Source organism: Acartia tonsa, chromosome 12, assembly GCF_053477335.1.
Source record: "Acartia tonsa isolate MP-2025a chromosome 12, ASM5347733v1, whole genome shotgun sequence".
NCBI classification, from domain to species: Eukaryota; Metazoa; Arthropoda; class Copepoda; order Calanoida; family Acartiidae; genus Acartia; species Acartia tonsa.
In genome coordinates, this window is record NC_137271.1 from 8,754,872 (window position 1) to 8,779,301 (window position 24,430).

General features: G+C 32.0%; 1 protein-coding gene across 1 annotated transcript in view; it reads left to right on the top strand.

Annotated features, from left to right (window-relative positions):
* The window catches only part of LOC145334373 (uncharacterized), a 105,568-nt gene that overhangs the window by 10,221 nt on the left and 70,917 nt on the right, over positions 1-24,430 (top strand). Inside the window, exons 10-20 of the mRNA XM_080179827.1 lie at positions 16-84; positions 300-368; positions 439-507; positions 712-780; positions 899-967; positions 1,138-1,206; positions 1,289-1,357; positions 1,432-1,500; positions 1,913-6,796; positions 9,321-11,609; positions 14,964-16,513. Of these exons, the coding sequence (XP_080035953.1) occupies positions 16-84; positions 300-368; positions 439-507; positions 712-780; positions 899-967; positions 1,138-1,206; positions 1,289-1,357; positions 1,432-1,500; positions 1,913-6,796; positions 9,321-11,609; positions 14,964-16,513 (9,275 nt within the window). The remainder of the gene's footprint in view (positions 1-15; positions 85-299; positions 369-438; positions 508-711; positions 781-898; positions 968-1,137; positions 1,207-1,288; positions 1,358-1,431; positions 1,501-1,912; positions 6,797-9,320; positions 11,610-14,963; positions 16,514-24,430) is intronic.

A 24,430-nucleotide genomic window follows, 5' to 3' on the forward strand; every position in this document is an offset into this window, starting at 1 on the left:
TTGTTTACATATTAGATTCAAGTGGTAATGCTGTAACACAATCTGTGTTACCAGTAACAGATTCTAGTGGTAACTTAGTTACAGGTATTTAATATTTTTGAATAGTTCAAGGCTTATTTTTAAAATAAGAGGGATTCAAAATTAATTTTTAAATATCAGATTCTAGTGGTAATTCTGTAACACAATCTGTGTTAGCTGTCACTGACTCTAGTGGTAACTTAGTTACAGGTATTCAATATTTTTTAAAATATTTCTTTCTTCAAAAAAAGTCTTTTATCAATTAATTCTTTACATATCAGATTCTAGTGGTAATGTTGTGACACAATCTGTGTTGCCAGTAACAGATTCTACTGGTAACTTAGTTACAGGTATTAAATTTTTTTTTTAAATAGTTTATTTTAAATAAAGTATTTTAGTAATTAATTGTTATTATATTAGATTCCAGTGGTAATGCTGTTACACAATCTGTGTTATCTGTTACTGATTCTAGTGGTAACTTAGTTACAGGTATTCAATATTTTTGAATAATTTAAGGCTTATTTTTGAAATAAGAGGGATTCAAAATTAATTTTTACTTATCAGATTCTAGTGGTAATTCTGTAACCCAAACTGTGTTAGCTGTCACTGACTCTAGTGGTAACTTAGTTACAGGTATTCAATATTTTTATTTTCCAAAGAAAGTCTTTTAATATATATTTGTTTATATATCAGATTCAAGTGGTAATGCTGTAACACAATCTGTGTTAGCTGTTACTGATTCTAGTGGTAACTTAGTTACAGGTATTCAATATTTTAAAATATTTAAAGAATTATTTTTAAATTAATAGAGATTCAAAATTAATGGTTTACATATTTGATTTGAATCTTTCAATGTGATAAATTTTTTTAATGAATTCAGATTCTAGTGGAAATTCAATAACACAATCTGTGCTACCAGTCACAGATTCCAGTGGTAACTTAGTTACAGGTACTCTATACTTTTTTTAAATAATGTTATTCAAAGAAAGTCTTTTAACTATTAATTGTTTGTATATTATATTCTAGTGTTATGGTATAACACAATCTATTTTACATGTAACTGATTCTAGTAGTAACTTAGTTGAATTGAATATCAATGACAAATTTATTTAAATTTAGATTCTAGTGGAAACTCAGTTACTCAGTCAATTATTCCAGTAACAGATTCAAGTGGTAACCTAGTTACAGGTCAAAGTTTCAATAAATCACTTGTTTAACAAAAAAATAATTACAATTAGTGCATAACTTCTATTAACATTGATATTTTTAGATTCAAGTGGTAATCTTGTAACTCAATCAGCCATAGCTATTACTGATTCCTTTGGTAACCCAGTTACAGGTATAACTTGACAGTATTAAACTTTTATAAATATATTTTATTACTTTTGAAAAAATTCAAAACTATCAATTTAGATTCAAGTGGAAACCAAGTTACCCAGGCTGTGATTTCTGTAACAGATTCCAGTGGAAATGTTGTTACAGGTATGGAATTTTAAAACACAAACCTGAGTTTTCTATCAATCTTAGGAGTCTAACTCCATTTTCTTTCCTGCCAATCCCTTCAAAACCTACATTTTAAACCAAAATTTAAAATTAATGTTTTATGCATAACAAATTCATGTGCAATGCAATATAGGGAACTCAAGGTTGTAAAAAAACAATTGATTCTCTTTTTTATAAAAAATCCTATAGTTTTGGTCAAAAATATAAAAAGAATAATCAACTTCATATCAAGCAATATTAATAATAAACAATATTAAACTTTGAATCTAATCACATCTCCTGAGCACTACAGCTTGAGACTTAGCCTTTGTGGGAAATTTTGCTCCTTTTAAACGATATGAGGTCTGGTATAAAATACTTTAATTTGCTAATATTTTTTTATCTATTTCAGATTCTGGTGGAAATTCTGTTACACAATCTCTGGTGCCAGTTACTGACAGTAGTGGAAAACCAATAACTGATTCAAGTGGAAATTATGTTACACAGTCAATATTTCCAGTAACAGATTCAAGTGGTCAACCAGTTACTGATCCAAGTGGAAACTATGCGACTCAGTCTTCCGATCATGTATTAGACAGCCTAGGTAACCTAGTTACAGATGCTAGTGGAAATTATGTCACACAATCATTTATACCAGTAACAGATTCTAGTGGCCATCCTGTAACTGACACAAATGGAGATTACATTACTCAATCTTCAAGCCATATAACGGATTCCTCAGGTAACCTTGTAACTGATGCTAGTGGCAACTATGTAACACAATCAAATATACCAGTAACAGATTCAAGTGGTAGACCTGTTACTGATACTAGTGGAAATTATGTTACTCAATCATCAAGCTATGTAACTGATTCATCAGGTAACTCTGTAACAGATTCTAGTGGGAATTTTGTAACTCAATCAATTATTCCAGTTACAGATTCAAGTGGTAGACCTGTAACTGATACTAATGGAAATTATGTTACTCAAACATCAAGCCATGTTACTGATTCATTGGGTAACCTTGTAACTGATGCTAGTGGAAATTATGTTACAGAATCAATCATACCAGTTACAGATTCAAGTGGTAGACCTGTAACAGATAGTGATGGAAATTATGTTACTCAATCTTCAAGCCATGTAACTGATTCATCAGGTAACCTTGTAACTGATGCTAATGGGAATTATGTAACACAATCAATTTTACCGGTTACTGATTCAAGTAGTAAACCTGTGACAGATATTAGTGGAAATTATGTTACTCAATCATCAAACCATTTAACTGATTCTTTGGGTAATCTTGTAACTGATGCTAGTGGGAACTATGTAACACAATCAATCATACCAGTTACAGATTCAAGTGGTAGACCTATTACAGATACTAGTGGAAATTATATTACTCAATCATCAAACCATGTAACTGATTCATCTGGAAACATTGTAACTGATACAGGTGGAAGTATTGTAACCCAATCAAACTTTCCTGTTACTGATATAATTGGAAATCCAGTGACTGATACTAATGGTAATTATGTGACTCAATCATCCATTCCTGTGACTGATTCTGATGGAGATGTAGTAACAGATTCAAGTGGCAATATTGTTACACAATTAGTTAGCCCTGTGGTTGATTTTAATGGAACACCTTTGATTGATTCCAGTGGAAATGTTGTGACCCAGTCTTCAGTTACTGTAACTGATTCTAATGGCAACCCTACAACTGATATAGATGGTAACTATGTAACACAGTCAAATATTCCTCTCATTGACAATTTGGGTAATATTATTACTGATTCAACAGGGAACTATGTAACTCAATCATTAATGCATGTAACAGATTCAAATGGAAAACCAGTAACTGATTCTGGTGGTTTTTTTGTTACACAGTCTTCCATTCCTTTAATTGACTCTTCTGGTAATCCAATCAAAGATTCTAGTGGAAATTATGTAACTCAGTCTTCAATACCAGTTACAGATTCCAATGGAAAATATGTCACAGATATTGATGGTAATTATGTAACAGAAATATCCTTTCCAGTTACAGAATCAAGTGGCCAGTTTGTGACAGATTCAAGTGGCAATCTTTTGACTGATGATAAAGGAAACTATGTTACACAATCTTCTTTTCCTGTAACAGATAAAAATGGTAATATTGTAACAGATTCAATTGGATATCCAATTAAAGATTCAAGTGGAAATTTAGTCACACAGTCCTCATTTCCAGTAACTGACTCAAATGGTAATGTTGTTACAGATAACAGTGGATATCTAATAGAAGATTCGAATGGCAATCAAGTTACACAATCATTATATCCAGTAACTGACTCTAGTGGTAATCTTGTTACAGATAATAATGGCAATCTAATAGTTGATTCAAATGGTAATCATGTTACACAATCATCATTTCCTGTAACAGATGATAATGGGAACATAGTAACAGATTCAAGTGGATATCCAATAAAAGATTCAAATGGAAATTTAGTTACAGAGTCATCATTTCCAGTAACTGATACAAATGGTAATATTGTAACAGATTCAAGTGGTTATCCAATAAAAGATTCAAATGGGAATTTTGTTACTCAGTCTTCTTTCCCAATTACTGACACTAATGGGAGGCCTGTAACAGATAAATATGGAAATCTTGTTACTGATTCTGGTGGAAATTATGTTACAGAGTCCTCATTTCCAGTTACTGATTCTAGTGGTAATATTATAACAGATTTAAGTGGATATCCAATAAAAGATTCAAGTGGTAATTTAGTTACAGAGTCATTATTTCCAGTTACTGATTCTAGTGGTAATATTGTAACAGATTCAAGTGGTTATCCAATAAAAGATTCAAATGGGAATTATGTTACTCAGTCTTCTTTTCCAATTACTGACACTAATGGAAGGCCTGTAACAGACAAATATGGAAATCTTGTTACTGATGTAGGTGGAAATTATGTTACACAGTCTTCATTTCCTGTTACAGATTCTGATGGCAACATTGTAACAGATTCAAGTGGTTATCCAATTAAAGATTCAAATGGGAATTTTGTTACTCAGTCTTCTTTCCCAATTACTGACACTAATGAAAGGCCTGTAACTGACAATTATGGAAGTCTTGTTACTGATGCTAGTGGAAATTATGTTACACAATCCTCTTTTCCAGTAACAGATACAAATGGTAATATTGTAACAGATTCAAGTGGATATCCGATAAAAGACACTGATGGCAATTTAATTACACAATCATCCTTTCCAGTAACTGATTTAAGCAGTAATCTTATAGCTGATTTAAGTGGACATCCCATAACAGATCTGAATGGCAATATTGTTACACAATCTTCTTTCCCAATAACTGACTCTAATGACAATTTTGTAACAGATTTTGGGGGAATTTTAGTGACTGATTCTAATGGAAATATTGTTACTCAGTCATCTTTTCCAGTCACAGATTCTAATGGAAAACCTGTAACAGATAATAGTGGCAACATCATTACTGACATTAATGGAAACTATATTACACAGTCATCTTTTCCAGTTACTGACTCCAATGGAAGGCCTGTAACAGACAAATATGGAAATCTAGTTACTGATGCTAATGGAGACTATGTAACACAGGCATCCTTTCCTGTAACAGATTCCATTGGTAACATTGTAACAGATTCAAGTGGTTATCCAATTAAAGATTTAAATGGGAATTTTGTTACTCAGTCTTCTTTCCCAATTACTGACACTAATGAAAGGCCTGTAACTGACAATTATGGAAATCTTGTTACTGATGCTAGTGGAAATTATGTTACACAATCCTCTTTTCCAGTAACAGATACAAATGGTAATATTGTAACAGATTCAAGTGGATATCCGATAAAAGACACTGATGGCAATTTAATTACACAATCAGCCTTTCCAGTAACTGATTCAAGCAGTAATCTTATAGCTGATTTAAGTGGACATCCCATAACAGATCTGAATGGCAATATTGTTACACAATCTTCTTTCCCAATAACTGACTCTAATGACAATTTTGTAACAGATTTTGGGGGAAATTTAGTGACTGATTCTAATGGAAATATTGTTACTCAGTCATCTTTTCCAGTCACAGATTCTAATGGAAAACCTGTAACAGATAATAGTGGCAACATCATTACTGACATTAATGGAAACTATATTACACAATCATCTTTTCCAGTTACTGACTCCAATGGAAGGCCTATAACAGACAAATATGGAAATCTAGTTACTGATGCTAATGGAGATTATGTAACACAGGCATCCTTTCCTGTTACAGATTCCATTGGTAACATTGTAACAGATTCAAGTGGACATCCAATAAAAGATTCTGATGGCCATTATGTTACACAATCATCCTTTCCTGTTACAGACTCTGATGGAAATTTTGTGACAAATAACAATGGTGCATTAGTTACTGACATTAATGGAGATCATGTGACACAATCTTCCTATCCAATAACAGACTCAAGTGGTAATCTTGCAACTGATAGCAATGGTAATTTTGCAACAGACTCTCATGGCAATTTTGTAACACAATCATCTTTTCCTGTTACCGACTCAAATGGAAATCCTGTAACTGATTTTAGTGGAAATCTGCTGACAGATCTTATAGGTAATCATGTAACACAATTAAATTTCCCAGTTACAGATCAAAGTGGAAATCTTGTAACTGATATAGCTGGAAATTATGTGACACAATCCTCTTTTCCAGTAACAGATAGTAATGGTAACCTTGTTACAGATTCAAGTGGTAATCCTTTAACAGATTCAAATGGAAATTATGTAACACAATCATCTTTACCTATTACAGATTCAAATGGATACTTCATAACTGATTCTAGTGGAAATTATGTAACTCAAGCTTCATTTCCATTAACAGACTTGAATGGCAGACCAGTTACAGACACAAGTGGTAACATTGTAACTGATGCAAGTGGAAACTATGTTACACAAGCTTCTTTTCCTGTAACAGATTCTAGTGGAAACCCTTTAAAAGATTTGAGTGGAAATTATGTTACTCATTCATCAATTCCAGTTACAGATTCTTCTGGTAACCTTGCAACTGATTCAAGTGGAAATTATGTAACTCAATTATTATATCCAGTTACAGAGTCTAGTGGAAATTTTGTAACTCAATCTAATGGAGAGTACATTACGCAATTATTCTTTCCAGTAACAGACACTAGTGGTAACTATGTAACTGAAGTAAATGGTAATCTAATAACAGAATCCAATGGAAATTATGTAACACAAGCCTCAATACCAGTAACAGATTCAAATGGAAATTATGTCACAGGTTAGCATTTTTTAAAGTTTAAACATGTACATTTACTTTAATTTTTTAAGACCTAGGATTTTTTTCTAACTCATATTGTATAAACCTGTCTTAGTAAGGAACCTTGTCATATTTTTGAAAGCAAACTTTCCTATAATTAGAAATGTTCTATCGACTTCAAACTTTACATGATGATTCCTATAACAGAAAGTCCGTACGTCCATTGAAAGCATGCTAATTAAAAAAAACATTTATGACAATTAAGACAACAAGGTAAAGTAATATAAACGTGGCACCTCTATAATAAAATCCTAAAAATGAAAGTATGTCCTTTTACTGTACCTATATTTATGCAATTTTGCAACAAACATAGGTACAATTTTTATTAGACTTATGTTCTGCTTTTTAAGTTCTGGCATTCTAGAAGAGTTATTGATCGATTGCCCTTCCTTGTGATTTTAGGGCTTCTCTTTTATGGATGTTGTCATCATTGTACATTTACAAATTATATATGCAACAAGTACAAAAAAATGATTACCACTATATAGTAGAAATCATTTGTAGAATTTAAAGATGTCAAGGGTAGAATGTTTAGCACAATTTAAATTTTCTATAAAAAAATAATGCTAAATAATTAGTAAATTATTTTGTTAACTGTGAAAATTGGTAGATAAAGCACAATTTAAACAGAGGAGTTTTCTTGTGAATTTATTAAGAACAAGGATGACAACATCCATAGAAGCGAAGCTCTAAAATCAGAAGTAGTGAAAAACGAACAATAAATCTTGTAGAGTGTAAGAACTTAAAAAGCACAAAACTTTAATTAGTAAGTCTGAATAAATGTGTTGAAAATTATGTAATTACAGGATATGGTTTAAGAAAATACATACTCATTTTTAGGACTTAATTATAAGGAAGCTTTGCTAATAACATTAAGTACTATGTTTTGCTAGATCAGATAATAGGATAATGCCACATTAAAAACTGTTGTCAAAAAAAATCAACATGTTTTAAATGAACATACGGACTTTCTGGTAACGATTAAATAGCCATGCTTTCTTAATCACTGAACTACTACAAGAATCAGCATGCCAAATTCAATAGGACAACTCAGGCTATCTGTTACAGAAGGATATACGGACGGACTTACCGTAATTATATAAAAGCTTAGCAAAAATTCTAGAGTAATATACATCTAATCAACAAAATATATAAAATTATTTTTGATAATTTGTCTATGAAAAAAAATTTAAAAGCGAATCTTTTCTATCATTAGGGTAGGTCCATCCTTCCTTATGTCTGTAACGGCTCTTTTGTTTATTTAGATATGTCAGAATTGTCCTATCAATTTCAAACTTTGACTGATGATTCCTTTAACAATTAAGTACAATTTAGGAAGTACAACATATTTATATTTCACTTCCGAAAGTCCGTATATCCATTTACAACATGCTGATATTTAACTTTTTTGACAACAAATTTTTGTATGATATGATTTTCTTTTTCATCTTATTTTAATTACAATGATTCCTAGGACAATAAGGAATATATTATTATTCTATTTGAATCAGTTTAAATTGGGCAAATAAGATAAATTTTATTATTTTTTATTATGTATTCAGCAATTTAAGATAATAATTCTTATTAAGCTGCAATCATATCTAAAGGGTGTGCAAAGAAATATTGAAATTTTAAAATTCATATTGCGCAGCTTGTGTTAAAAATACTAGAACAAGGATGACAACATCCATAAAAGCGAAGCTCTGAAACGAAAAATTATACATAAATTTGTTGCAAAACTTCTTAATTCAGAATTATGTTTAAGGACTTACTGACATTTTTAATACTTGATTATAGAGATGCTTCGCTCCTAATATTGTACCTTATTGTTACAGGAATCAGTGATTCAAAAATCTGATCAATCGGATGATTTTATCACATAAAAATTGTTGTTAAAAAGTAAAAAAATCTAAATGGATGTACGGACATTCTGGTAATGAATATAGAGTTGCTACGCTTTCTAAATCGTACCTAAATAATATAAGAACCATCATGCAAAGTTTAAAATCGATAGGACAATATAGGACAATTCTAACATGCCTAAATTAACGAAAAAAGCTATCCGTTACGGACAGACAGACTGACCGACCCTAATTATAGAAAAGCTTCGCTTTTAAAAATGTTACACTTATGTCGTCCGTTAGATATGAAGCTCCCATTTGAGATAGAAGTCTGAAACTTCTTCCTAATATTCCCATCATTATGGAGCATAATTAACTATAAACACTAACGGGGGTCAGACAGTTTTTAGAAGGTTTTTGGCTATTTTTATGTTTTTTAACGTTTTTCCCCATATCATTGGTGATTTTGGTCCGATTTTCAAAGTTTTTTTTAGATAATGATGTCAAGATTTCCTTCATTCTAAGGAAACATCCATGGCGGTCGGCCTGCTTTTTATCAAAATTAGATTAAATGGTGCTTCGCTACTTATGGATGTTGTCATCCTTGTTTAGTTTGTGTTTCTTCTTATTTATATTAATTTTAGATTCCAGTGGTGATTATGTAACACAGTCTGTCTATCCAGTAACTGATTCTAGTGGCAATGTTGTTACTCAAACCAATGGAGAAACAGTAACACAGTCATCAAATCCAGTTCTAGATTCTAATGGAAATCCTGTTACTGATTCCAGTGGAAATTATGTAACCCAAATTTATGTTCCTGTAACGGATTCTAATGGAAGACCAGTAACTGATAGCAGCGGTAACTATGTAACTCAGTCATCATCAATCGTTACTGGTCCTAGTGGGAAGCCAGTAACAGATTCAAGTGGAAACTATATAACACAATCTATATTACCTGTTACTGACTCAGGCGGTAACCATGTAACTGATATAAATGGAAACTATGTTACACAAATATCTGTTCCTGTAACTGACTCTAATGGTAATCCTGTTACTGAATCAAATGGTGATTTTGTAACACAAGCTTTTAATCCATTCACAGATTCTTCTGGAAGTTTTGTAACAGATGCAAGTGGTAACTATGTAACCCAGTCTTCATCTTATGTAACTGACCAAAATGGTTTATTTGTAACAGATTCAAGTGGAAATTATGTAACACAATCATTGGTGCCAATTACTGATTCAAGTGGCAATCCTGTCAAAGATGACAGTGGAAACTATGTTACCCAAGCAACATCTCATGTTACTGATTTGAATGGAAGACCTGTAACCGATGCCTCAGGAAACTATGTGACTATATCTTCTATTCCTATTACAGATACTAGTGGCAACATTGTAACAGACAGTAGCGGTAACTATGTAACACAATTATCTGTGCCATTGACAGATTCTAGTGGCAATCTTGTTACAGATTCAAGTGGTAACTATGTTACCCAATCATCTACTTATGTTACTGATTCAGATGGAAACCCAGTTACAGATTCTCATGGAAACTACATAACGCAGGCATTTATTCCTGTCACAGATTCTAGTGGTAATCCTATTAAAGACAATAAAGGAAATTATGTAACACAATCTTCTTCTCATGTCACTGATACAAATGGAAATCTTGTAACAGACTCTAGTGGAAATTATGTCACTGAATCATCAATTTTTGTTACAGACAGCAATGGAAATGCAGTAACTGATGCCACTGGAAATTTTGTAACCCAATCATCTTATCCAGTGACAGATTCAAATGGTAATTATGTGACAAATGCAAATGGCAATCATGTTACACAAGCATTAATTCCAGTCACCAATCCTAATGGCCAAGTTGTGATGGACTCAACTGGAAATCATGTAACACAATCAATTTTACATGTTACAGATTCAAATGGCAATCAAATTACAAACAGTGATGGTAGCTTTGTAACTCAATCTGCATCACATGTAACTGATTCAGGTGGAAATTTGGTAACAGATTCAAATGGAAATCATGTAACACTTTCATTAATTCCAGTAACTGATTCAATTGGTAATCCAGTACCTGATCTAAATGGTAATCAAATCACCCAATCCTCTCTTTTTGTAACAGACACACTTGGTAATATAGTCACTGATAGTGATGGCATTTTTATCACACAATCAGTTACCCAATCATCAGTCCTAGTAACAGATTCTAATGGATATTATGTAACAGATTCTAGTGGAAATTATGTAACCCAAGCAGTCATTCCTGTCACTGGCCCCAGTGGTTACCCTGTCACTGACTCAAATGGTAATTATGTAACTCAATCGTCATCTTCTGTTACAGATTCCTTTGGAAATCCTCTGATTGACAATAATGATAAATATGTTACTCAATCTGAAATTCCAGTTACAGATTCTAGTGGTAACCTGGTAACAGGTCCTGATGGAAATTATGTAACACAAGCACTAATTCCAGTAACTGATTCTAATGGCAATCTTGCCACAGATTCAAGTGGAAGTTATGTTACACAGTCCCTAGTGCCAGTAACAGACTCAAATGGTAACCCAGTCACAGACACAAGTGGAAATTTTATTACCCAAGCTTCGAATTTAGTCACTGATTTTAATGGTAACCTTGCAACAGATAGCAGTGGCAATTTTGTCACACAATCTTCTTTTCCTGTAACCGGTTCTAGTGGAAATACAATCAAAGATCCTAATGGAAATTTAGTGACACAGTCATCAATCCCAATAAAGGATTCTCATGGTAACTATGTGACAGATTCAAGTGGCAATTATGTTACCCAATCAGCTTTTCCTGTAACAGATTCCAGTGGTAACATTGTAACAGACAGTGGTGGAGAATATGTAACACAGTCTATCCGTCCTGTCACTGATACCTCTGGCAACTATGTAACAGGTTTGAATTATTCATATTAATCCTATTATATAAAGTTTTTTTTTGTCTGTAGCAAAGGATCTCGGAACTGCTGAACCAATATGGCTTTTCTTTATAGTGCAGCGTCTTGTAGGTCCAAGAAAAGTTTTCAACTATATTGTGGAAGGGTATATTCATCCTCTAATTTAAAAATTATTCATGAAGAAAGGGTAGATACAAATAAAAATGAAAGGTAAATTGCAGGGATCTGAAGAGACAAGACAATGACCGATAAATCAATGCACATCCCCAATGATAATATGTATAATTTCCCATTCTGTAGATTAAAATTAGTGGTTGAAACGTTTGAACACTCAACTTAATTAGCAACTAATTAATATTTACTAAAGTCCCAAAAGATGTAGAGCCAAAGAATAAGAAAACGTTATTATAAAACTTTGTGGACTAGTTTCATTAACAGCCCAAACTCCCCTGCTCTGTCTCTGGGTAAATTGACTAATTGCAATGAAATTTTTTATGACTATGCCTTAGTATATTTTAATTTACATAACATAGGTATCTGGATATTTTTTCTTAGCTTAGACACCACATAAAATTAAAAGAACAAGAGTTGTTAATAATAGAAAGTTTAAAATATAGCTTTGTATTAAATAGGCTGACATAAATTGAACTTTGCACAAATAAAAAACATAATCAAATCTGTACTGGTGCTTAAGATTTAATTTTTGGCCTTGGATTTTTTGAAAGCACAAATATAGACTTAAGTCTTTGCCCTAGGGTATAACTCTAGCACTATTTTAGCATAATATGTGGTTTCAACAATAAATAGGATATCAAGATACTCCAAATTAGATTAGAAATATAGCAACATTTTAAGTTTATATCATCCTTATACTAAAATAACAGGATCTCTGTATATCTGTATTGAAGGAATTCTCTGAATTGATATGGTATACAATGTAACTTTTCATAGGTCCTAGTAAAATTTATAACTATTTTGAAGGTGGGTATCACCAACCTCCAAGAGATATCGCCAACACCCCGGAAAAAATGATCTACTCTTGTTTAAACTAAAATAAAATATGGAAGGGAGTCAAATTCATCACCTACCAACTGCTGCGAAGATGCTAGTTAAAAAAAAGCAACATTTTTAAAATTCATATTGCATAATAGTTTGATGCTTTTTATTGCTAAATTTTACTAATGTGCTTCTCTTTAATATATAAACAGGGATCATAAGGATAAGATTATGAATTGTTATACATAACTCCTAGTAGATAGTAGGTTAAAACTATTGGTTGAGAAGTTTGGACATCCAATGTCCCCACCCTCCCTGCATATAATTGGGGAGATTGATATAAAGTTCATAAATAAAAAAAAACTTTAAATATTTCAGCTAACTATCCATATGTCGATTCTATAAAACAGGTTTATGAGGTACACTTTAAATAAGTGGTAAATGGGTTGTTTGTATTAGATCATATCATATTTATTGATTATTTGGCATTCATTTTCCTAAATACTTATTTTGGCATGAGATTAAAGGACACCTGCAGGAACTACCACGCTTTAACTGTTGAAAGACTGCCACAAGTAGACCCAATACCCTAGATTTAAAGCCTCCAGCTTCAATAACAAAAAAGTTCTAGGCATTTCAAAATAGCATTTTATGTACAATGAAAATTTTGAAAGATTTCCAATGCTCATAAAAGAAAATCAAAAAAGAATATTAAATTACGTCGATTAGACACAAAATTATAACCTTATCTTTGTCAGAAACTTAGATTGCCGGTAACTGATTACATTTTTACAATAAAAACACCACATTTAATAGTCAAAATCTATGAAAAAAATTCGAATTAAATTGCATTTGTAAATGAAAATCATAGTGGAAACAAAGGGGGAAACTAATACAAGCTGTGAATGATTGCTTAGCTGATTCAGCCTTCTAATTGGCTACAGTACACTCGGTACAATGCAAGTTAAACTTAATTTTTAAAAATTATTTTGACTATAAAAATGGGTATTTTTATTGTAAAAATAAAATTAGTTACTGGCAACCTAAATTTATGACAAAAATAGGCTTATAATTTTGTTTCTAGGCCACATAGTTTAATTTCAAAATTTCTAACATTAGCATTGAAATTCTTTTAAAATTTTCATTGTACATAAAATGTCATTTTAAAATGCCTAGAACTTTTTTGTTAAAGAAGCTGAAGGCTTCAAATTTGGGGTATTGGGTCTACTTATGGCAGTCTTTCAGCAGTCAAAGCGTGGTATTTCTTGCAGGCTTCCTTTAACTTTTACCCATTTTTAAAGGGAGTGTAAATGTAAAAATTTCTCATCTGATAATCGAATCTTAACATTTTCTAAGCACATTTCACTACACTGATCAACCAAAAACCTCCTATTAACAAAAATATGCAGGAATAATGCTTTGATTTTATAGTATTTTGGGAGGGAAAAAGGAAAAAACAGGGAAAATCTGAACGTTGTTGTTTCTTATAATGTTTGTAGGGATATTTAACTTGTCATATATAGTTGAAACAATTTACTTACTGTTTAGGATTTATTTTATGATATAAAATTGCCAATTAGTTTTTTAATAACGTAGTAATTAAGTAATAAAGCTTTATTTTAAATTCGTATTATTGACAAAAATTATACCTTACTGTCTGCAAAGGGTTGAATCTAAGAAGTTATTTAAAATAATAATATCCTTTTTTATTGTGTTGGACAACAAATAGCCCTCTTAGAAGAATTAGTTTACACTTTTATCAGACTGTTTATAAAGAAATATTGCACCTTTTTTATTTACAAATTTGTAATTAAAGGTGGGGTAGAGATGGGCCAACTAAAGTTACTTGGATACTAATAAAAAAATCTGTTTCTAGCTTTGTTATTGTATTTGGTTTTCAATAAAAAATATTGCTTATTTTATCAATTTCTAAGTAACTATACATTTGTTTAAAGCAAGGATTATTTTGAAAGTCAGCTTAACTGTTAGGAAAAATAGAGAACTATGTCAAAAATTTTAGTTTTAGCTATAGAAGGAAAATAAGTCAATTAACTGCACATTTTATATAGTCCGGAAATTTTTTCCCTAATCTTGGACATAATAAGGAAACGAGAGACAGTTTTGAGATTAAATGAATGAGATGATGTTAAGGTTTGATAATCTGATGAGAAATTTTCTCGTTTACAGTCCCTTTAAGATTAAAAAATAAGCTTTTAATGGAAGTACAATTTTAAATTTTTCTGTTTGATAAATAAATATTTTCCAAACATTGAGCAATTTAAGATATTTTTGAACAGATATATTTAGGGGGGAATAAACTTCATGTCTTTGGTGATGGTAACTTATCATAATTTTAGATGTGAGTGGCAACTACGTGACACATGCCTCTGTACCTGTAACAGACCTGTATGGTAACCCAGTAACAAATTCAATTGGAGGTTTGGTAACACAATCTTTTCTACCAGTTACAGATTCCAGTGGTAACATAGTCACAGACTCCAGTGGTAATCTTGTTACACAATCTGTAACACAATCTTCTTTGTTGGTAACAGATACCAATGGCAATCCAGTTACAGATCCAAATGGAAATTATGTTACTGATGCAATAATCCCTGTTACGGACTCAAGTGGTTACCCCGTAACAGATTTTGGTGGTAATTTACTGACTCAGTCAAATAGTCCAGTTACAGATTCTAGTGGCAACCCTGTAACTGATGCTAGTGGAAACTATGTAACACAAGCTGTGATTCCTGTTACAGATGCCAATGGCGATCCTGTAACTGATTCTAATGGAAATTATGTGAATCAAGTTGCCTTCCCAGTAACTGATTCCAATGGTGACTTTGTTACAGACAATAGTGGTAACTTTATTAGTGATAAAGATGGTAACTTTGTCACACAATCAATTCATCCTGTCATTGACTCTAATGGAAAACCTGTAACTGATTCTAATGGTAACTATGTTACACAATCATCATATCCTGTATCTGACTCAAATGGTAACCTTGTGACAGACACAAGTGGGGAATATGTTACCCAATCATCAATTCCAGTAGTTGATACTATAGGAAAACCTTTACTGGATACAGATGGTGATATTGTAACACAATCATCTATTTCTGTAACAGACTCTGATGGCAATATTGTCACAGATAATAATGGTAATCATGTGACACAATCTTCTATTTATGTGACAGATTCAAGTGGTAATCTTGTCTTAGACAATAATGGTGACTATGTTACTCAAACATCACATCATGTCACAGATTCTAGCGGTAATTTAGTGACACTTTCAAATGGTAATTTGGTTACTGACAGTCAGGGTAACCATGTTACACAATTATCAATACCTGTAACAGATTTTAATGGTTATTTTGTTATTGATTCAAGTGGGAATTATGTTACACAATCATCATTTCCTCTTGTTGACTCTAATGGTAACTTTGTGATAGACAGTGATGATAACATTGTTACCCAATCTTCAATACCGGTTACAGACTCTAGTAGTAACTATGTAACAGACAGTAGTGGAAATTATGTTACACAATCAAATATACCATTCACAGATTCAAATGGTAACTATATAACAGACTCTAATGGTAACTATGTTACCATGTCATCGGTGCCAGTAACAGACAGTAGCGGTAACTTTGTTACTGATTCAAGTGGTGATTATGTTACCCAAATTATAAAACCCCAGTCTAGTCAAAACAGTGACGGTAGCCATAATTGGTCACAAGCAGGCCTTGATAACCTTACCATTGATGACCTAATGAACCTAGAACTTGATGAGCTGAATACAATAGTAGGATCTTCTGATTCCAGCTTTGGACCAGGGGACACTGTCATATGTAGGGATGGAAGGTGCAAGCCCGGTAATGAATCTCAATTTATAGTAACAGGAAAAGTATTTTCCATTATCGCTTCGAAACCAAATAATATCCGGTAGATTAGAACCAGTTCTCAGCCATATTAAAAGATATTTAAAGCATCGTATTATATCCAGTTTTCTATGAATATAAAAATATACAATCTTAAGATTAAAACCAGTTTTTTTAAGCCTGTGCTAGAAAACTGGTTTTAATCTTGTACATTGTACATATTTATATCCGAGGAAAGCTGTTTATAATACGATGAGATAAATAACTATTACTTGTTTTAAACATAAATTGTGAGCTGCGATCCTACTCTTTCATCCGATTGTCCGTTTGTTCCTTAACACATTTTTAATGCTTAATTTATTTTGAGTTGTAGTTGCCTATTAATTTTAGTTTAGTAATGTTAGTTTATGCATGTTAGAATTTAAATATCGGGTCCTAAATTGCGTGATTCCTATAATAGTAAGGTACTCTTAGGAAAGCGTAGCAACTCTATGATTATTTACAAAAAGTAGGTCCCTTTAAAACATGTTAATTATTATCTTTAAAAATCCTCTAAAATACTTTGTTGCTGGAAGGTGATGGAAGCTCTAGTCTTGAATGTTCTCATGGAAGATGTACAAAGCCCTGTGTGGGTGGCAGGTGTAAGCCCGCAGGGGTAGACACCGCTTCAAGCACCGTATGTGCAGGGGGCCGCTGTACAGAGCAATGTACTGGCGGCCGCTGTAAACCAGTAACAGCAGTTAGTGATGGAACAGCTGTCTGTAGGGACAAGAGCTGTTTGACAGCTGTTAGTGATGGTACAGCTGTGTGCAGGGACAAGAGCTGTTTAACAGCTGATGATTCTGAACATACTTGTAATAATGGAAGATTTGTTAATGGAAGGTGTAAACCTGAACATTATCTTACGGTAAGATATTCATTCAGAACTAGCGGATACGCCCTCTTTATGCCTCTAGTGGCACTTTAAATGTGTGTTTTCAAAAGCGAAGCTTTTCTATAATTAGGGTCGGTCAGTCCGTCCGTCCGTCCGGAACGGATAGCTTTTTTCGTTAATTTAGGCAGCTCTATAATCGTTACCAGAATGTCCGTATGTCCATTTTAAACATGTTGTTTTTTTTAAAACTTCTTAACGACAATTTTTTATGTGATAAAAATAAACCGATTGATCTTATTTTTGGATTACTGATTCCAATTACCATAAGATACAATATTTTGAGCGAAGCATCTCTATAATCAAGTCCTAAAAATGTCAGTATGTCCTTAAACAGAATTCTGTATTTAAGAAATTTTGCAACAAATTAAAGTATAATTTTGTTAAAACTTATATATTCTTATTTTGTATATACAGTTCTGACTCTCTACAAGAAACCAAAAAAAATTATCCCGGGCCACTCAAACCTATTTTTAATCTGAAATTTTTTCTTTTTAATATCCGCGGAAAGCTGTTTATAATACGATGCAATGAATAACTATTAATTATAGATCGCAGCAGATGTAGTGTCAGCCATAAGTTCATCAATATCAAAACCTTCGTCAACCTCCAGTAGCTCAACTACCACTTCAGGAACATTTTTATTGTTTTGAACAAAACCGGTTTTTTTCGAACTAAGTCTCGGCAGTCGTATCTTTTTTATTAAGGTGATTTTGCTCCTAATCTTTGACAAACAATCTTAGGGAATAGTCCCTTTCGTGGCAACGCACCTTGGGGGTCGATTCATCGTATTTTAAAATTGCTTTTTATAGGTTATTTTAGGCTAGGTTATATATATGGGTTAAGTGATTGCCCCACAGGGTTAGACAATTGGCCCCGCAGGAGAAAAGCTAATGTGAAAAATACGAAGAATCGCCCCTTAAGGTGTGTTGCCACGAAAGGGACTATACCCCAATTGTATACTTTACCTAACCTAGCTAAAAGAAACCCCCTCCCCCATTTAAATTCAAAACTTATATTTTAGGGGGCCTGTTAATCTTTTCACATCTTCATTGCAAACCCTGTGCACGACACTGGTCAAACCTATACTGACAGTTAATATAAGCAAAATTTTATTTTTATAAAATTATCCTAGTGGTTAGGGTTTCCTTACATCCTTATATATTAAGTAGTAAGTTTTTTTTGAGATTGACATTTTTAAGGATACTTCGCATAGGTTGCTGGCTGGTCAAAGCCTGTTTTTAAAAAGATTTAGGCTCTGGGATTGTTTTAGACTATTTTTTATCCTTTATTCTTATCCTTTTGTATAAAGAGCACCTAGGGGCTAGGGGTGCAACCGTTAGTAGTATATAAAAGAAAAAGTATGACTTATGAGCAAACCCTTACTCATAAGCTAGACTAAGAAATTTTACAGTAATTAGACCAGTGAACATTTTTAAAAAACTAATAGACAAAAATCCTACTGCTTTGGAAAAAAGAACTAAAAATTGTAAAACGATGAAAAATGAAATTAGATGAGAATTGGTCTGACGCCCTGATATCCATAACAAGTATATCCACTGGTTACAACAGCTGGTTCAGCACCAGGCCTTGTATTACACTAAGGTAATGGATGTAATATAGTAATATATACTTGGATAGTATGATATTTATAACAAGTATATCCACTGGTTATAATAGCTGGTTTAGCACCCCAGGCCTTGTATTACACTAAGGTAATAGATGTAATATATATACATGAATATTTTCATATCCATAACAAGTATATCCACTGGTTACAACAGCTGGTTTAGCACCAAGCCTTGTATTACTCTAAGGTAATGGATGTAATATATATATACGTGGATATTATCCAGAACAAGTATATCCACTGGTTACAACAGCTGGTTCAGCACCAGGCCTTTTATTACTTTAAGGTAATGTCAGGGTGTCAGGGATCTAAAGGGATAATATCAATATCTAATAAATTTATGTACTGTACATCATTAAAGATGATACACAAAATTACCCCATCTGTAGTTTCACAAAATTTAAGTAAAGTCCCCAAAGTTCTCAAGCCAACAAATAAAACTTTAGGGATCAGTGTAATAAACAGTCCAATGTCCCCTCCCTCTTTAAAGAATATACGTGGATATTAAGACAGGGGAAAAAATGTCGTTATTTTAGCCTGCTAATATTGAACTTATTTATTGGTCAGTTCGTTCATCCCTTAGTATGGGGAGTGGATTAGGAAATGGGAAGGGAAGGGGAGTATTGCTATTTTAGCCCGCTACGTTCTTCGCTTATTAGAGAACATGAAAATCTGGTGTAAGGTCCAAGTATATTATTTCTAATGTTACCTGTTTTTGATAGAAATGCTGCTCTTTAATTATGTCCAGTCGAAATGCTATTTTTTTAATGCAAAAACTTGATAAAGGGACGTATAAGCATGCCCTAATTATGTAGTAGCTGCGCCACTAAAAATTAAGAACAATTTTCCTGAAACATTGCAAGTGGTTTTTTATTGGATTATTTCCAGAAATTCAAAAAGATTCGGTACTCATTCAAATTCGCTAAAAGTGAACAATAAACAAATCGATTTATTTTAAAGTTTTTAGAAACATAAAAATATGCATTTTCAAAACTATAAAAAAAAATTATAATCCAGGTAATGTTAGTTTGTATTGATTACAGCATAGTCCCGCAGGGTTAGGACCACTGCAGGGGTTAGACATAGAAAAACCTAATTACCCACTTATTTTCAACTTTAAGGGATAGCACCAAAATACCCTAGTAGTTTTTACCCCTTTTCGGTCAGATTAGAAATCCACAGTCACTAGATTTCAGATTTAAATCTGTCTCAATATGACTCTTTGTTACCAAACTTCAGATATGACAAAATTTGACTATAATTCAGATTTCAATCTGAAATTTAGTGACATTATGTCAGGTTATTTTCTCATTTTTGGCAAACAAACAAATATGACACAATATCACCAAAAGTCATATATGACATGTAGTGACATAGAGTCAGAGTTGGAGAAATTACCTAATCTGACACATTGTTACCAGAAGTCATATATGACATTTAGTGATATTCAGTCAGAGTTGAGGAAATTACCTAATCTGACACATTATCAACAAAAGTCATATATGACATTTAGTGACAAAGAGTCAGAGTTAAGAAAATTACCTAATCTGACACATTCTTGCCAAAAGTCATACATGACATTTAGTGACATAGAGTCAGAGTTGAGTAAATTACCTAATCTGACACATTATTACCAAAAGTCATATATGACATTTAGTGACATAGAGTCAGAGTTGAGAAAATTACCTAATCTGACACATTATTACCATAAGTCATATATGACATTTAGTGACATAGAGTCAGAGTTGGGGAAATTACCTAATCTGACAAAATATCACCAAAAGTCATATATGACATTTAGTGACATAGAATCAGAGTTGGGGAAATTACCTAATCTGACACATTATTACCAAAAGTCATATATGACATTTAGTGACATAGAGTCAGAGTTGAGACAATTACCTAATCTGACACATTATTACCAAAAGTCATATATGACATCTAGTGACATAGAGTCAGAGTTGAGAAAATTACCTAATCTGACACATTATTACCAAAAGCCATATATGACATCTAGTGACATAGAGTCAGAGTTGAGAAAATTACCTAATCTGACACATTATTACCAAAAGTCATATATGAGATTTAGTGACATAGAGTCAGAGTTGAGACAATTACCTAATCTGACACATTATTACCAAAAATCATATATGACATTTAGTGACATAGAGTCAGAGTTGGGGAAATTACCTAATCTGACACAATATCACCAAAAGTCATATATGACATTTAGTGACATAGAGTCAGAGTTGAGAAAATTACCTAATCTGACACATTGTTGCCAAAAGTCATATATGACATTAAGTGACATAGAGTCATAGTTGAGAAAATTACCTAATCTGACACAATATCACCAAAAGTCATATATGACATTTAGTGACATAGAGTCAGAGTTGAGGAAATTACCTAATCTGACACATTAATGCCAAAAGTTATATATGACATTTAGTGACATAGAGTCAGAGTTGAGGAAATTACCTAATCTGACACATTATTACCAAAAGTCATATATGACATTTAGTGACATAGAGTCAGAGTTGGGGAAATTACCTAATCTGACAAAATATCACCAAAAGTCATATATGACATTTAGTGACATAGAATCAGAGTTGGGGAAATTACCTAATCTGACACATTATTACCAAAAGTCATATATGACATTTAGTGACATAGAGTCAGAGTTGAGAAAATTACCTAATCTGACACATTATTACCAAAAGTCATATATGACATCTAGTGACATAGAGTCAGATTTGAGAAAATTACCTAATCTGACACATTATTACCAAAAATTATATATGACATTTAGTGACATAGAGTCAGAGTTGGGGAAATTACCTAATCTGACACAATATCACCAAAAGTCATATATGACATTTAGTGACATAGAGTCAGAGTTGAGAAAATTAACTAATCTGACACATTGTTGCCAAAAGTCATATATGACATTTAGTGACATAGAGTCAGAGTTGGTGAAATTACCTAATCTGACAAAATATCACCAAAAGTCATATATGATATTTAGTGATATAGAATCAGAGTTGGGGAAATTACCTAATCTGACACATTATTACCAAAAGTCATATATGACATTTAGTGACATAGAGTCAGAGTTGGGGAAATTACCTAATCTGACACAATATCACCAAAAGTCATATATGACATTTAGTGACATAGAGTCAGAGTTGAGGAAATTACCTAATCTGACACATTAATGCAAAAAGTTATATATGACATTTAGTGACATAGAGTCAGAGTTGAGGAAATTACCTAATCTGACAAAATATCACCATAAGTCATATATGACATTTAGTGATATAGAGTCAGAGTTGAGAAAATTACCTAATCTGACACATTATTACCAAAAGTCATATATGACATTTAGTGACATAGAGTCAGAGTCGAGAAAATTACCTAATCTGACACATTATTACCATAAGTCATATATGACATTTAGTGACATAGAGTCAGAGTTGAGGAAATTACCTAATCTGACACATTAATGCCAAAAGTCATATATGACATTTAGTGACATAGAGTCAGAGTTGGGGAAATTACCTAATCTGACAAAATATCACCATAAGTCATATATGACATTTAGTGATATAGAGTCAGAGTTGAGAAAATTACCTAATCTGACACATTATTACCAAAAGTCATATATGACATTTAGTGACATAGAGTCAGAGTTGGGGAAATTACCTAATCTGACACATTAATGCCAAAAGTCATAAATGACATTTAGTGACATAGAGTAAGAGTTGGGGAAATTACCTTATCAGACACATTGTTGCCAAAAGTCATATATGACATTTAGTGACATAGAGTCAGATTTGAGAAAATTACCTAATCTGACACATTATTACCAAAAGTCATATATGACATTTAGTGACATAGAGTCAGAGTTGGGGAAATTACCTAATCTGACACAATGTTGCCAAAAGTCATATATGACATTTAGTGACATTAGATTAGATTAGATTAGATTTATTATTCTTGGGTGTACATACATAGAAAAAAAAAACAACAAAATAATAAATGAATTAAATGAATATTATATACATTTATATATACAGTCAAATTTTATTGATATGATTAATTTATAAAAAAATTTTCTTCCCAAATGGCAGTTTCCTAAAAAACTAGGAAGTATGCAGTAATGTGTATTCACACATTGTTTTCATACAGGCCATATAAATAAGACAAAAAAAATAGAAAAAAAGATAATAAGCAATAAATAAAATCATATTGGAGAGGAAAGAATGATAATAGGAAGGATTGATTAGGACATACAAGTCTCACACCATTATTGCAATAATAGAAATTAAAAAAAATTTTAACAAATAGATTTTGATTGATTTATCAGATTTCAAACAATATTGAAAAGAAATATAATTTTATCTACATTCTTGACATAATGGGTTGTTACACACTAAAGTTAAGCTTGATAACAAAGATTCTTTTAGATTTTTTATAAATTTTTTTCTTGATTGATTGTGGGTTAATAAATCATTATTACAATGGTTATTCCATAATTCTTGGAAATGATACTTAGGAAATCTTTCAATAGATTTAAACTTCGGTTTTTTAACATCAAACATATTAGAGTTTCTAAGATTTCTGGTATGTAATTGATTACGGCGAAGCCATGTACCTTGAAAGGAACTTGGTAGCTTACTGTTTATAAAATCATACATAAATAATAATTTCAAATAATTAGCTGATTCATGTAAAGGAAGGACATTCATTTTTTTAAATAAAGGCATTGTGTGTGAGATGTGTTTCTTACTAAAAACAATTCTTATTGCCTTTTTTTGCAATTTAATTAATGGGTCCATAGTAGATTTTAGACCACAACTCCAGGCAGGTAAACAGTAAAGTAAATGACTATTTATAAGTGAGTGAAAAAGCATTTTTTTGCTATCTAAATTCAGTATATGTTTAGCTCTATTTATAAGAAATAAGGAACTAGAAATCTTTTTACGTAGATGTTCTACATGATATTTAAAATTTAAAGAAGGATCTATAAATACACCTAGGAATTTAATTGCAGGAATATTGCTACTTGAATTGACATAATTTAAGATTTTTATTTTCTCAGGATCAAACTCATTTTCATTGTTAAAGTTTAGCTTAATATTAAGAGCATTCCAATCAATAGTATTTTCATTTTTATTAAATATCATGATTTTAGTTTTATCAGGATTTAAGCTCATTTGATTACTCCTAAACCAATCAGATATCTTTTTAAGTTCATTGTTTAATTTCAGTCATAGAGTCAGAGTTGGGGAAATTAACTCATCTGACACAGTATCACAAAAGTTATATGTGACATTCAGTGACATAAAGTCAGAGTTAAGAAAATTACCTAATCTGACACAA